The 13,292-nt window shown below is 37.8% G+C and overlaps 1 protein-coding gene across 3 annotated transcripts; it reads left to right on the top strand.

Moving 5' to 3' along the window:
• The first annotated feature begins 5,463 nt into the window (after positions 1 to 5,463).
• Positions 5,464 to 11,488, top strand: LOC132142594 (uncharacterized). 3 transcript variants are annotated; one of them, XM_059552572.1, is made up of 9 exons: positions 5,465 to 5,630; positions 8,048 to 8,094; positions 8,240 to 8,527; positions 8,616 to 8,900; positions 9,410 to 9,615; positions 9,778 to 9,876; positions 10,211 to 10,285; positions 10,671 to 10,775; positions 11,252 to 11,488. In XM_059552572.1, exons 1-9 carry the CDS (start codon positions 5,467 to 5,469, stop codon positions 11,357 to 11,359), a joined length of 1,377 nt encoding a protein of 458 aa, XP_059408555.1. In that variant the 5' UTR covers positions 5,465 to 5,466; the 3' UTR covers positions 11,360 to 11,488. The 3 variants fall into 3 exon arrangements, with proteins under 3 accessions (XP_059408556.1, XP_059408555.1, XP_059408557.1); XM_059552574.1 differs by having other exon boundaries at positions 5,466 to 5,630; positions 8,052 to 8,094; XM_059552573.1 differs by lacking the exon at positions 10,211 to 10,285 and having other exon boundaries at positions 5,464 to 5,630.
• Positions 11,489 to 13,292: the final 1,804 nt, after the last annotated feature.

The following is a 13,292-nucleotide window of genomic DNA, read 5'->3' as shown; positions in this document are numbered from 1 at the left end:
CAGATTTTGTTCAGTAGAGAGAGAAAGAGAGAGAGAGAGAGAGAGAGAGAGAGAGGAGAGGATTACTTAAAAAATAAATCACTTTGAACACTTTACTGTGGTCAATTACATGCTCTAACTGGTATGACTACATTCCAAATGTCCATCTGACAGTCATGAAATAAACATAGAAATGTTGAAAGTGAGGGGGACATGCCCTAAAATAGATTGCCACTGAGAGCAAGAATGTGACCATGCTCAGTACAGCAACACAGAGCATGGTGTTGTTATAACAATATGTAACAGGTGACTAAAACCTGTTCCTCAGAAGAGCTGACTGGCAATCTCTGGTGGCATGAATAAAGATCCCAGCAGCCTCATGAGCTCTCACTATTTGCATTCAGTTGCCACAGGCAACTCACCACACCGGAAAACAGCACAACATATTTTTATAGCTGGATACATTTGCTTTGATGTAACAACCATTACATCTGTTATGCTGACAAGCCAAAATATCTGGCAACACTGCCAGAACTTAAACTGATAGTAATCAAAAGAGCCCACAGTCATGTTATTGCTGACAGGATACCACATAGGGTAAGGCAAAGTTGCAAACGCAAAAAAAAAAAACATCACGATATAATCTGTTAGAAACGTTATAAAAACTCTGTAAAACTGTAAAAATACTAGACTAGACTAACAATAGAGCAGAGTTCTGTATAACAAGTATGTTATGTCTATGCTAGTTAAATTTCCACAAAGTCGTGGCAACAACATTTATAAGGGCACTAGACAAAAGTTATCATCTATATAGAAATGATTATTAATGAAAACAATAGGCCTATATATCGCTCGATGAATAATAAACGACTGATAAAATTAGGCCTACCCATAACCAAAAGTAATGGTGCAATATGACATAATTTAACAATGTTCATTCCTCCAAAACAGAGAAAAAATCTTTCACAAACATCTACATATCTTTCTCTTTTAAAGTGTTTAGTATATGTAATGAGTGGGGTTATTATAGCACATTTCCCACCCAGACCTCACTAATTTTCACTTTTTTTTGGTTAGGACCACTGCCCCTCAAAATGTCTGTCCACGGCCCTGGACTGGAGGATCACTGTGAAAGTTAGGGACTTGTGTACAAAAGTCTTTAAAGGTGCCATCTGTCATATCTGGCAAAAAAATCAAGTCATACTCCACATTCCATACCAGATGGGGGCAGTATGCCTCAATAAAGTGAATTGGTCTACTCTAGAGCAGTGGTTCCCAAACTTTTCCATTCCACGACCCACCTAGACAAGTGTAATATATTTCACGACCCACCAAAATATTAAAAAAAAAAAAAAAAACAACGAGTGAAATTACTTTAAACCTAATCTTACTTAAAATTTTTATGACAGAAATTAAGTATTTAAGAAAAATAACCATTTTATTTTAGAGTACAACTGAAAATTTCACTACAAATTTACAAGTTTTAATTTTTGTTTACTGGCGTTAAAATATGTAGTGTCCATAAAAACGTGAAGCAGGCTCACTCCAGTGAAGTGTGATCTGCGCTGCTGTGTTTTGTTGCATTCATGATCCTTCCGTGTGTGTCGGCGAGAACGGAGCACAATCCAACACTTTTTTAGAAAAGCATAAGAAGCAAAGCAGAACTATCTAAAACAGTTTGGAGATTAAAATAATTGTGAAATAGGTAAAAAAAGACCGATTGAACCTTTTAATGACATTGCTCTGAGACCTTCAAAACACGCAACGCACACGGACTTAATTGCAATTTGAAAATCACACTAAGGATATTGCAGTTCATTATTAATGTTGGTGGGCTATATCGTTGTGATGAGTGGGTTCCCAGTTCCCGCCTCCTTCTTCCTGTGATTGTGAAGATTTTAATGTTTTACACTGGTGCCGAAGCCAGGGAGGAAGGAGGGGCGCGCTGCCGAAGATCCTTCGCCGCTGGGGTGAATCCGCAGTGCCATCGAGCAGGGCGAAGGAGTCTGCCGCCGAGGGTGCTCGATGTGGTGGGCTGGAGTGAGTTGCCGGGGGGGGGGGGGGGCGAACTCACTCCAGCCCACCGCCTCGATGACTCCTTCGTGGAAAGAGGTGGGAACCGGCGGACAATCAAACAAAGTTTTAATAACCAAATAAACACAAAACAGCGCGACAGCCCCTCTCGGATGACTGCCGTGCACAAATAAAAAACAAACACAAAATAAAACCCAGGCCTGGTCCTCTCTCGTCCTTCACTGTCATCGCTCCTCTTTTGTATCTTTCCGATCTCCTCCGTGGTTCTTGAGACCGGTGAGTGTTGCTCATTTCCCAATCACTCCACCGGCCTAGCTCTGTTCCCATGGCACTAGGCCCCGCCCCACTCGTCACATTCGTGCAGCCCTAGACTGAACTGTGTTAGTGTCTGTGTGTCATTGAAACGCAAAATTAGCTGCAGCCAAGTGACTTTGTGCGACCCACCTTGTTCCATTCCGTGACCCACGAGTGGGTCGCGACCCACAGTTTGAAAACCCCTGCTCTAGAGTAACAAACGAGAAACGGCATAGTCTCTATGCTCCGCCCCTACCTTCACAACAACACTAGAGCATAGCCGAAGCCTATAAGACAGCGGTTCTCAATTGCAGACCTCGCGCCCCACTGCTCTGCACATTTTGAACGTTTCTCTTAGAGCTTCAGACATTTGTTCTATTCGAACATAAGTGCCCTGCGAAGTGGTCATCACAGGATATTCAGCCATGATTCCAGTTTGAAGTGAACGTAGCTATATGTTCCAATCAAAGTGCATTGAAGTGTGCAAGACGTGAATTTAAATTGTATTGATTTACAGAGGTATATGATGTCACAGTTGTCCATGTTTAAAGACGCTGCACAGCACAAAAGTGAATGAATGTTTCGATGTGAGGTAAACTTCAACAGATTTCCCCTGCTCAGAGAGTAGGGAGCAATGAACATTTGAAAAACAGTTAATGCACGGAGTTCATTTCTAACGAGCTGATTATCTGAATCAGGTGTGTTAAAGAGAAACGTGCAAAATATGCAGAGCAGTGGGGCGCGAGGACTGGAATTGAGAACCGCTGCTATAAGAGGACGTTTTGCCTCCAGAGGAACGTTGGGTGATGTCAAGTGATTTTGAAAGTTATAGCTAGCTAATTATCAAACGCAGCTACGGTAAGCCATCGCTAACATTAGCACGTTTATAGAACAGCCTTCGATACATTTCTATGTTATAACTTCCCGAAGAAAAATACACAAACATATAAAACAAACTTCTAGCAAAATACTAACAGCATCTAACTTACCAATCCAAAAGAAATGTTGCAAGTTCGGTGTCGAACCTCATTTCTTTCAGGTCCATCAGTTGTCTCCAGCGATTGAAAGCAATGCATCAGCAGTGCCGATGTTTACTCTGGTTTGGCTCCTTTTCTTATCGGATTTGATTTGTGTTTCCGAGCGCGGTTGTTTCCCTGTAGCGGGTGGTGGTCTCTTGCCAAGGGCTTCAACCAACCATCCTTCCGCTTGATTGACATCAGGTTAGATTACGCCCACAAGCCGTGCGAGTTATTCGTGTATTGCAGGTTGGCTGGTGGTTATGTTGCCCGCATACCGCCTCCCATGGCAGAAACTGGTATAACGACACCTGTCGGGCCGGGGCTAGTAATGCTACTGCTAATTAAGGTTGATATCTCTGCAGCACTATAACTTTACATTTTTTTAATGACATCATCGCCCTTATTTCTTCTCATACTTTTGATGCGTGTAGGTAATTTTTTGAATATTTTTAGCTCAATTTTTGCACATGGCACCTTTAACATTCAGTGAGACAGATAATATTTGTGAAGGCAGAACTACCATCGATTTCTCTGTTTAATTTAAGACTAAAAGTTATGTGAAATATAAAGGGCTGTTGTGAAATCTGGTGGGTCAGTCTTGCAACATCAATTCAGGAGTGATCTAAATTACCACTGTATGTGAGCAAAATAATAATCCTTTTCTCTAACAGGAGTCCATATTCTCCAAAGACAATCATCATAGTTATTCAGAAAAATCACAGAAGCAGTTTTCCTTTTCAAACTGTATTTAGAAGCAAAGATGGGGAAGTTCCCTTCATGGAATAACAAACAGCTGAAAAACAGTAAATAAATATGTGATTGTAACTTTTTATTTCTGGCTCTCACAATTCTGAGTTTACATCTCACAATTCTGAGTATATATTTTGCGATTCTGACTTTTTTCCTCACAATTCACAATTACCAATTTATATATCTCCAAATTCTCCCTTTCTTTCAAAATCTGAGTTTATTCCCATCAACTTTATGAAATTGCATCTAGCAATTATTTTTTATGGTTTATATTTTGCAAAACAATTTAAAAGCGTATAGCAACTTCTTATCTCACAAATCAGATTTTTCTTATTTTGCAAGTCAACATCTTGTAATTCAGCATTTCTTGCGATTCTGAGAAGTCACGACGTCAGAACTCATAATTAAGATAAAAAGTCGCATTTTTTTATTTATTCATTATTCCGTGTCAGAAACAAGCTTCGGTACAACACCTGTTTGGCAGAATTCTTTATGAAGACAACAGGAGCTATAGCAGAAATCTCCTAATTTTGCATAACACAATCATTCAACTGATGCTATAGTTTCTTAACCATTAATTTTATGTTTTAATTTTTAATTTTTGTTGTTGTTGTTGTTGTATTCCAACAACAAGGCCTATAGATCCCTCTACAAAGTGGCTACTCATGAGCACTGCACTGAGACAGATGCATGCTGGGATAGGAGGGGTCCTCTAGCCACACCTCTGAAGTATGTATCATGTTGCGTTTCTTTAAGCAGACTTGCAAGGTCTTTGTTAGTGTCTGTGAATGGAGACCATAAGCTGTTGCAGAAAATATAGAAGGAACAGCTGAAGGCTGAAGCACTAGTATAAATAGACGGGCCAGTCCCAGCCTCCTCTATATTCGGGATTATGAATTAGGTTTGTAGAATAAAATTCATTAATTGGTGTGATGACTCTACCCCTGTATTTATTTTAAAATTATTAAATCAACAACAAATAGTTGTGTTAAAGCCAAGCTGTCAAAGCTACTTGGCTAATTATTTACACGAATAGTTCCAAAAAATATTCTAAATCTTCTAAAGGTCAAGTCAACTATTTTAACATGGTAATGCAATGAAGGGAAATAGATTTTAGATATCACATGCCGCCGCTACCCAGGCTTGGGAGAGTTACTTTAAAAATGTATTCCGTTAATCCCCAATCCTGTGCCTAACCCAACATTTAGGGAACAAGGTTGGTTCTCCTCTTCGACTTTTAAGGTGTGGATCATATTTCTCACAATCATAGATTACGTTTGCCATTCATATTTTTCAAATACTCAGTCCAAACCTCCACACACATCAATCCTCACGACCATATTAACCTTTCCTCGCATTCAAGCGGGTGGGGAGAGACAAAAGGAGAGGAATGCGCCCGAGGGGGTTTTGTTATTGGTTTATTCGCACGAGAGCAGAAGGGCTGAGAACTCTTCCAGTTCCACACATGACACTCCTACTGACGGTAATTTACAGCTCGGTTACACGGCTAAATCCTCAGTTTTCAACGGTAACATCCATCATATTAATGAAACCGTGAGTATGCAATGGACTTTCTGTGTGAATAATCTTTGTTAAAACTGCAGAAAATAACCAAACGCAATTTTTTTTTGCGATTTAAAGCTTGTTTTTCTTATTCAAAGTCGTTGTTTTTCTGTAAAGTATGTTGTTTTAAACCCCAATACATCCGTTTTCTCCTTTCGCTTTACAATAAAAGTAACAATAGGCTACGTTATAATCCACATGCAAGAGGCGCGTGAGCGTTTGTTGTTGAAAGCCATCCTAATATTTTTTACAGGCGTCTAAGATGCATATTTTGTCAAACATTGCGTTATAGTTGTATATAGTTTATAGTTTGCATCTACAGCGTCTCAGTCTAATTGATTAGCCTACGTTAATGACATTGTTTAATTTAAATTATAGCCGTTTTTTCTTCGTTCATTTATGGGGCTTCTCGGCATTACTAAATCTAATTGTTTCGTGTATTCGGGCGTAACGTGTGGTCATTTGAGGATCTGGCTCAATCAAGTTGATCTAACGCCCTTCAGGAAAGCTGTCCATTAGCCGCCATTTGTTTGGGCGTTCCAGTGTACTAAAACATCTTGTCTATAGGATATTTAATTAATAAACACCGTGTTAACAGTACTACACTTAAACAATTCTTAAAGATCGCAGAAGCAAGAATTGCAATCTATGATTGCAACTGAACTGGTAGAGGACTACAAAAATCTGTAAAGATTTATACAAGTAGGCTACCACACCCTTAAAGTGGACATATTTAGAATTACACTAAAAGGCCTTCCACTTGCAAGAAAGTATGAACTATCTATCAGATGATCATTTAGAGACCTTAGAAACTCATGTATCAAATATGATGTGGTAGGCATTATGTTTAAAAGCATCCTATTATGCTCTTTTACAAAGTCTTCATGGGTTTTTTTGGGGGGGGGGGGGGGGGGGGGTGCATACTAGAACAGGCTCTCATACTAGGTTGTTCAAGAAACACATTATATTTCACATATTTTACATTATTACAATACCTCGTAGTGATAACCCTCAATGCCTTCTCTAGTGCAGCTTAACTAGGTCTCGTCCCATTCCTTTATATTTGTGATATCACAAATCCCGGAAAATAGGCGTTGTACAGTCAATACGAGTCATTCGCTGTAGTTTTTGATAAGTGATTTCTGTTAAATAAAATATCTCTTTTTGAGATGGACTTTGAGCGTTGTAACTTTGCAGATCTTTTTAATGCTCAAACAGCAACAGACTAATAAAGTTGTAAACGTGAAAAAGCATAATAGGACCCCTTTAAAGGGATAGTTCACCAAAATAGCACAATTATGTCATTAATAACTTACCCTCATGTTTTTCCAAACCCGTTGACCTCCGTTTATCTTTGGAACACAGTTTAAGATATTTTAGATTTAGTCCGAGAGCTCTCAGTCCCTCCATTGAAGCTGTGTGTAGGGTATACTGTCCATGTCCAGAAAGGTAAGAAAAACATCTTCAAAGTAGTCCATGTGACATCAGAGGGTCAGTTAGAATATTTTGAAGCATCGAAAATACATTTTGGTCCAAAAATAGCAAAAACTACGACTTTATTCAGCATTGTCTTCTCTTCCGTGTCTGTTGTGAGAGAGAGTTCAAAACAAAGCAGTTTGTGATATCCGGTTCGCGAACGAATCATTCGATGTAACCAGATCTTTTTGAACCAGTTCACCAAATCGAACTGAATCGTTTTAAACGGTTCGCATCTTCAATACGCATTAATCCACAAATGACTTAAGCTGTTAACTTTTTTAATGTGGCTGACTCTCCCTTTGATTTCAAATAAACCACTATCCCGGAGTAATTCATGTACTCAAACAGTACACTGACTGAACTGCTGTGAAGAGAGAACTGAAGATGAACACCGAGCCGAGCCAGATAATGAACGAACCATTGACTCGTTCACGAGTCAAGAACCGGTTGCATCAGTTCTCGCATCACCAGTTGTTCTTTCGGACAGTTCGATTCAATAAATCGGTTTAAGAAAACGGTTCACCGGTTCTTTTGCGCTCGACGTAATGACGTCATTTGCGATGATTGCCCTTGATTCAAGCCTTCGGTTTACCCGCGCTCATAACACTAGCACAGAATCAGTTCAGAATCAAACACTGAAAGAATCAGTTTGGTTCTGGTATTGGTATTGGTGCGTATTGGAAATTATTAATGATATAATTTTGCTATTTGGGTGAACTAACCTTTTAATATCCGCCAGTATTACTTATGTTTGGATGCACACAGAAAAATATGCAGGCATTTGCCAACATGTTCTGTCCTATTTCCTGCTGGGTTGAAAAAAAAAATGTGTATATATATATATATATAAATCATCCTAGTGTTTTTAGAGTGTGGGGATACTCTGAACAAACAGGTTACATCTGTAATACTGATAGAACTTTTCTCAGACAGATGCTGAGTGTTTGGACCCTCCTTTCAACTGCTATTTGTGCAGGTATTATAACATTTGCTTATTAACCTCCCTGAACATTCAGAAGAATAACAGGACAAGCTGAATCATGTAATACAAATAAACAGCCTACACATGATGTTAACTGCCAACAGTTCAAAAGAACTAAAAAAAAAAAATTCTCCCCCAGTGTCAGTCTCTGCATTATCTCAGAAGCTTGTATTCCATGGCCAGCAGCTGACTCTGGATCTTCCTGAGAGGACACAGAGGTTGGAGTTTGTAAATGCTAATGAGACTGAAAGATTTACTATTTGGAACCACGCTACCAATTCTTTGCGGCCAAGTAAAGGCTACGTGACCAGTGTCGGTAAGGACTGGACATTCAGAATCCAACGTGTTACGTTTGATGATGAGGGAACCTACACCTTGTTAAATCACTTTGGTGCAACCATCAGCAGTTATATAGTGAAGGTCAAGTGTGAGTAGTAATTTAAACCTCCCACTCAGAATAATATCTATGTGATTGTCCTACATATCCTCACTATCTGTCATTCTCTCCTTTACAGCCAACAGAGGCATCATTGATTGTGTCGCAGGTGAAACTCTGAGCATATCTCTGGCAGGACTCAAGCAGGCTGATGCCATACTTCGCTTTTACAATAATTATTCATCTCTCCTCCTGGTGGATAATGGAGTTCCTGTGGGACGAAACTACCCAGACTATGTCAGCCGGCTTAAAGTGAGCAGTGAAATGATTCAGATTCTCAATGTAAATGTTTCAGATGTAGGCAGATACGAGCTCACCGATCAGAAACGAAGACTCGTCTCCAACAATACAATGATACTAGTGGGTAAGAAAATACTTATTTTTTAAAAAATCTTTTAAAATGACACATTCAAAAAAGAATAAGTCAACACAAGGATATTCAGCAAGGATGAGTTAAATAAATCAAAAGTGACAGTTTCAGTTGATCAAAACACATTTATAATGTTTCAAAAGATTTCAATTTCAAATAATGCCGTTCTGACTTTTTTCTATCATAGAATGCCGAAAAATGTATCACGCTTTCCACAAATTTTTGTTTTTGCAGTGATAAGAAATCTTTCAAATCACTATCAAATCTGCATATTAGAATGATTTATGAAGATTAATATGACACTGAAAGCTGTATTTTGTATTTTTAAAAAAAGTGCAGAATTGGTGAAAGTAAGAGATGACTTAAAAACAAGAAAGAAAATCGGGCTGTGTCTTGTGTATGTGTATGTCTTGCTGATTTTCATTTAGAGATTTGGTTCACCACATGCATTATTACATCTCTTGATGTCTGTTCTTCTCTTGTCTCTTCAAATATCTATGTAGATCATCGTGATTATTCCGCCAATAAAGGTCTTCTAGCTCTGCTGCTGCTTGGCATTCCTGGTGGAATCTGCTTCTGCTGCAGAAAGAGAATCTGCAAATGTTGTCAGACCACTAAATCAAACACAAGTCAGCCCAACAGTGTACCAATGTCTACACCTTGCAGCAACACTATGTCTGGTCCTGTAGGTCCTGGAGACAATGGCCAGGTAAAATAAATGTGGAGAGCCTTTCTGTCTCCCTTCACTTTCCTGTAAAAAAAACAAACAAAAAAAACAGGGATCAATACATAAAAAAATAAAAAATAAATAAATAATTGTACCTGGTGTGCATTGTAAGTAATATTAATGGTTTGCTGTTTTTGACTGAAGGGCTACATTGCTGGTTATCCGTCTCAACCAGATCCAGGTCAGAATCACTATCCTTATCCACCAGAGTCAGGCGGACAACCTGCTGTTCCTCCCAACCCTGTAAGTTTACATACACAGAGATTTACCACAGATCCTTCCATCCAAAGTGACAAATAAGGAATTTTACAACACAAGTTCATCCTAAGGTGGAAGCAACTTTAAAATCTTTTGAATACATGTTCCAAATTGCTTAAATAGCTGATCCAGTAGGTCCTGGAGACACTGGCCAGGTTAAATAAATGTGAAAATCTGTCTGTCTCCCTACACTTTCCTGCCCGTTCTCCACTATCCTGTAAACAAAAAAAGGCAAACAAAATCAATGCATAAAAAAACAAACAATTGTAGCTGGTGTGCATTGTAAGTAATATTAATGGTTTGTTGTTTTTGACTGAAGGGCTACATCGCTGGTTATCCGTCTCATCCTTATCCACCAGAGTCAGGCGGACAACCTGCTGTTCCTCCCAACTCTGTAAGTTTACATGCACAGAGATTTACCACAGATCCTTCTATCCAAAGTGACAAATCAGGAATGTTACAACACAAGAAGTTGTCAAGAACCATAATTTTGAAACACTATGCCATATGTGAGTTGCTGTAAACAGTGCTAGATGCGAGAGCACTCACAAAGGCGTCCATCACGAAAGGCATGTTTACATAGAAAAACTATGTTAAAGCAAGCAGTGGAAAGGTCTAAACATGTTGTCTGTGCACGGTCCCCAAGACCAACATGAAATCTGGTTTGGTTTTTAGCCTGTGGACGCATGAAAAAACTTAATTAACCAGTACAAAGTTTATTTATTTATTTAAGTTTGCCTGGAAAAAAAAATAATTTTGTGCATTTTCTGTTTTTTTAGGGTTTTTATCAAAACCCTGTCTACCCTCCTGCCTCTGGACCTGGACCTGCTCAGCCGCCCCAGTGGAATGCCCCTCCAACCAACTACCAACCACCTGCACCTGTGGTACATCCAAAATCTTGCAATGCAAATCTCTTTGCTTTTCATCCTGTGGGTTTTTATTTCTATGTGCTTATTTGTAATCAAAGATAGCAAGCAAATATATAAAGGATAAAATGAAATTAAAATGCATGAATTGCTCTGAAAGGTGCAACACAAAGTTAAAGAGATTGACAATTCTGACATTTGTTCACTATCAAGTTGTTCCAAACATGTATGAATTTCTTTCTTTTGCTGAACACAAAAGAAGATATTTTGAACAATATTGGTTAGCAAACAACTTAGTCGCTAACCTCTATAGTATGGAAAATAATATTAGGGTAGTCATTGGCTACTGTCAACTATCAAAAGAAAGAAACTAATACAGGTTTGAATCATCTTGAGGGTGAGTAAATGACAGTATTTAATTTTTTTTGGGTGATCTACCCGTTAACTTGCTTATTTTAACAAGATTTTTTAAACAAGACACTGTGTGTCCTCAGAACTATGCACCAGTAATGAGCAGTGCTCCTTCTGGGCCTGAACTGCCGCCAACTGCACCACTGCTCACACCTCAGCCTCAGGTAACATCTAACCTTTTCTACCCTTAACTTTTTTTCTATTAACATCTGCTTGAGTTAACCTTTCTTGGACCATATTTTAGTGTTATTTAAGTATTTTTAACTGTTCAGTCATTCAGTAACAGTTACTTTGCATTAAATTTCTTACTTTTTTTTTTTTTTTTTTTTTTACAAATTGCAGTAAAAGCGCCTTGCATTGCTGAAAATGATTGTAAGAAAAAGTAAAGCTTTACACCTGACACATTTCATATTCCCAATGTCTCTCTGTGTTTCACTCTCTTACCTGTTTTATTTCTAGTCTCAACCATCTGATAGGACCGGCGTTTCAATGGATATCCTTAACTCCGGTGAATCTGGTTTCCAGTTTGATGTTAACAAAGGAAAGTCTTCTGGCAACAACTTCCTGTAGTTACTCCAAAATCCTGAATTATCCCTGCAAGGGATGTAGAAACAAACACTTGTTTGTTAGATTCATATAAAATCCAAGCCTTAAAAAGAATAATAATAATTTTGGCGTTAGAAATAATAGGACCTTAATTAAAACTACTACTTAAATTGTTTATGATTAGACCTATTCTTTCAGGACTCAGTCTAGCTTAAGTGATGTAGGAGGTTATTACAATTTGCATAAGGAAAAAAAAAAACGAAATCAATTTATCTATTACTTACTGTACCTCAAATCCGTTTACTGTTTTCCCATGAAAAACAGCTTCCAAAGATGCGTGTCTTTTTCTTACAGCTTAATGTCACTCTCTTGCTACTCTTTAATAACAGAAGAAAAAACTGTTGAATGATACCAACAATTTTTAAAAACCTACCTCCATATTTCACCAATATGTTTTCATATCAAAGTCACGTTACAATATGGACAAAAGAATGACTCACCCTCTGAATGGGCTTTTAACAGACGTGTTTGTTTAAGTTAATAGCAGAGCAATTACCATAGACGCACACTAGTTATGACCTGTCCTGAAGTTCAGTTTGAAGGTGAAAGTGAACTACTTTATCTAATCTCTCCATTCAGTCAGGCTGAAAAGGCTATATTCTACACTTTTGTGTAGAACTACATTGAATAAGAAGCCATTATTTTATTATTGTAGGATGTAGTTGTGCAAATGTCCATAAACTATTGATTGTAGTGTATGTATTCACTCTTATTTACTTTTTTGCAAACTTAAATGTACACGCTTACCTTACTGTAGTGTTGGGAAACAACAACAACAAAAACCTGTAACCTAAGAAAACTAAAATATATATTGATATTTTTACCTGCTTAAACAGTATCATGTAAGCCTCAGGAATCAGGAATATATATGAAAAAATGACAGGATGTCTAAAGTTAAACAGATATAATGCATGTTATTAGTAATGCATGTTAGTGAATTTAGATGTATTACCAGTGTTTCAGGGAATTTTCTTAACTACCATGCAAGTAGTTGCATTTGCAGTTTCATAGTGCTTTTAGCTGAAAAAAAAAATGCTACTTGATATACTTGAACCTTGATAATGTGTGTAAAATATTACAGTGACATTTTAATACGATTTGTGTTGTACCTGCATAATGATGGGTCATTTTATTTGCCCTTCAACTGCTATCAATTTCCTCACCTGGACTATGTTTACTGTTCATATTTTATATTATCATTACATGTTTTAAGTATATATACATATATTTTTTTTTAATTTTGTCTAACATCTAGTGCCAACCGGCAAAGTAATTTCCCTTGTTATATGTTGCATTATTGGAAATGAAATGCAATTTGTTGTCACACTTTGAACTATAATAAGAATGACAATAAACATGATTATAATACATATTTATGTTGTTTTTAAGGTCTGCACATTGAGCATCTCTATTTACTCTATTTTTTTATCATAACAGACACTGCAACCAGTGAGGTTTCAATAATTTCCCCATAACACAAAATATTCCACTGGATTCACCCAATTGAAGGGGATATGT

This window comes from Carassius carassius, chromosome 6 (genome assembly GCF_963082965.1).
Source record: "Carassius carassius chromosome 6, fCarCar2.1, whole genome shotgun sequence".
Classification (NCBI taxonomy): Eukaryota; Metazoa; Chordata; class Actinopteri; order Cypriniformes; family Cyprinidae; genus Carassius; species Carassius carassius.
This window is presented reverse-complemented; position numbering and strand designations above follow the sequence as displayed.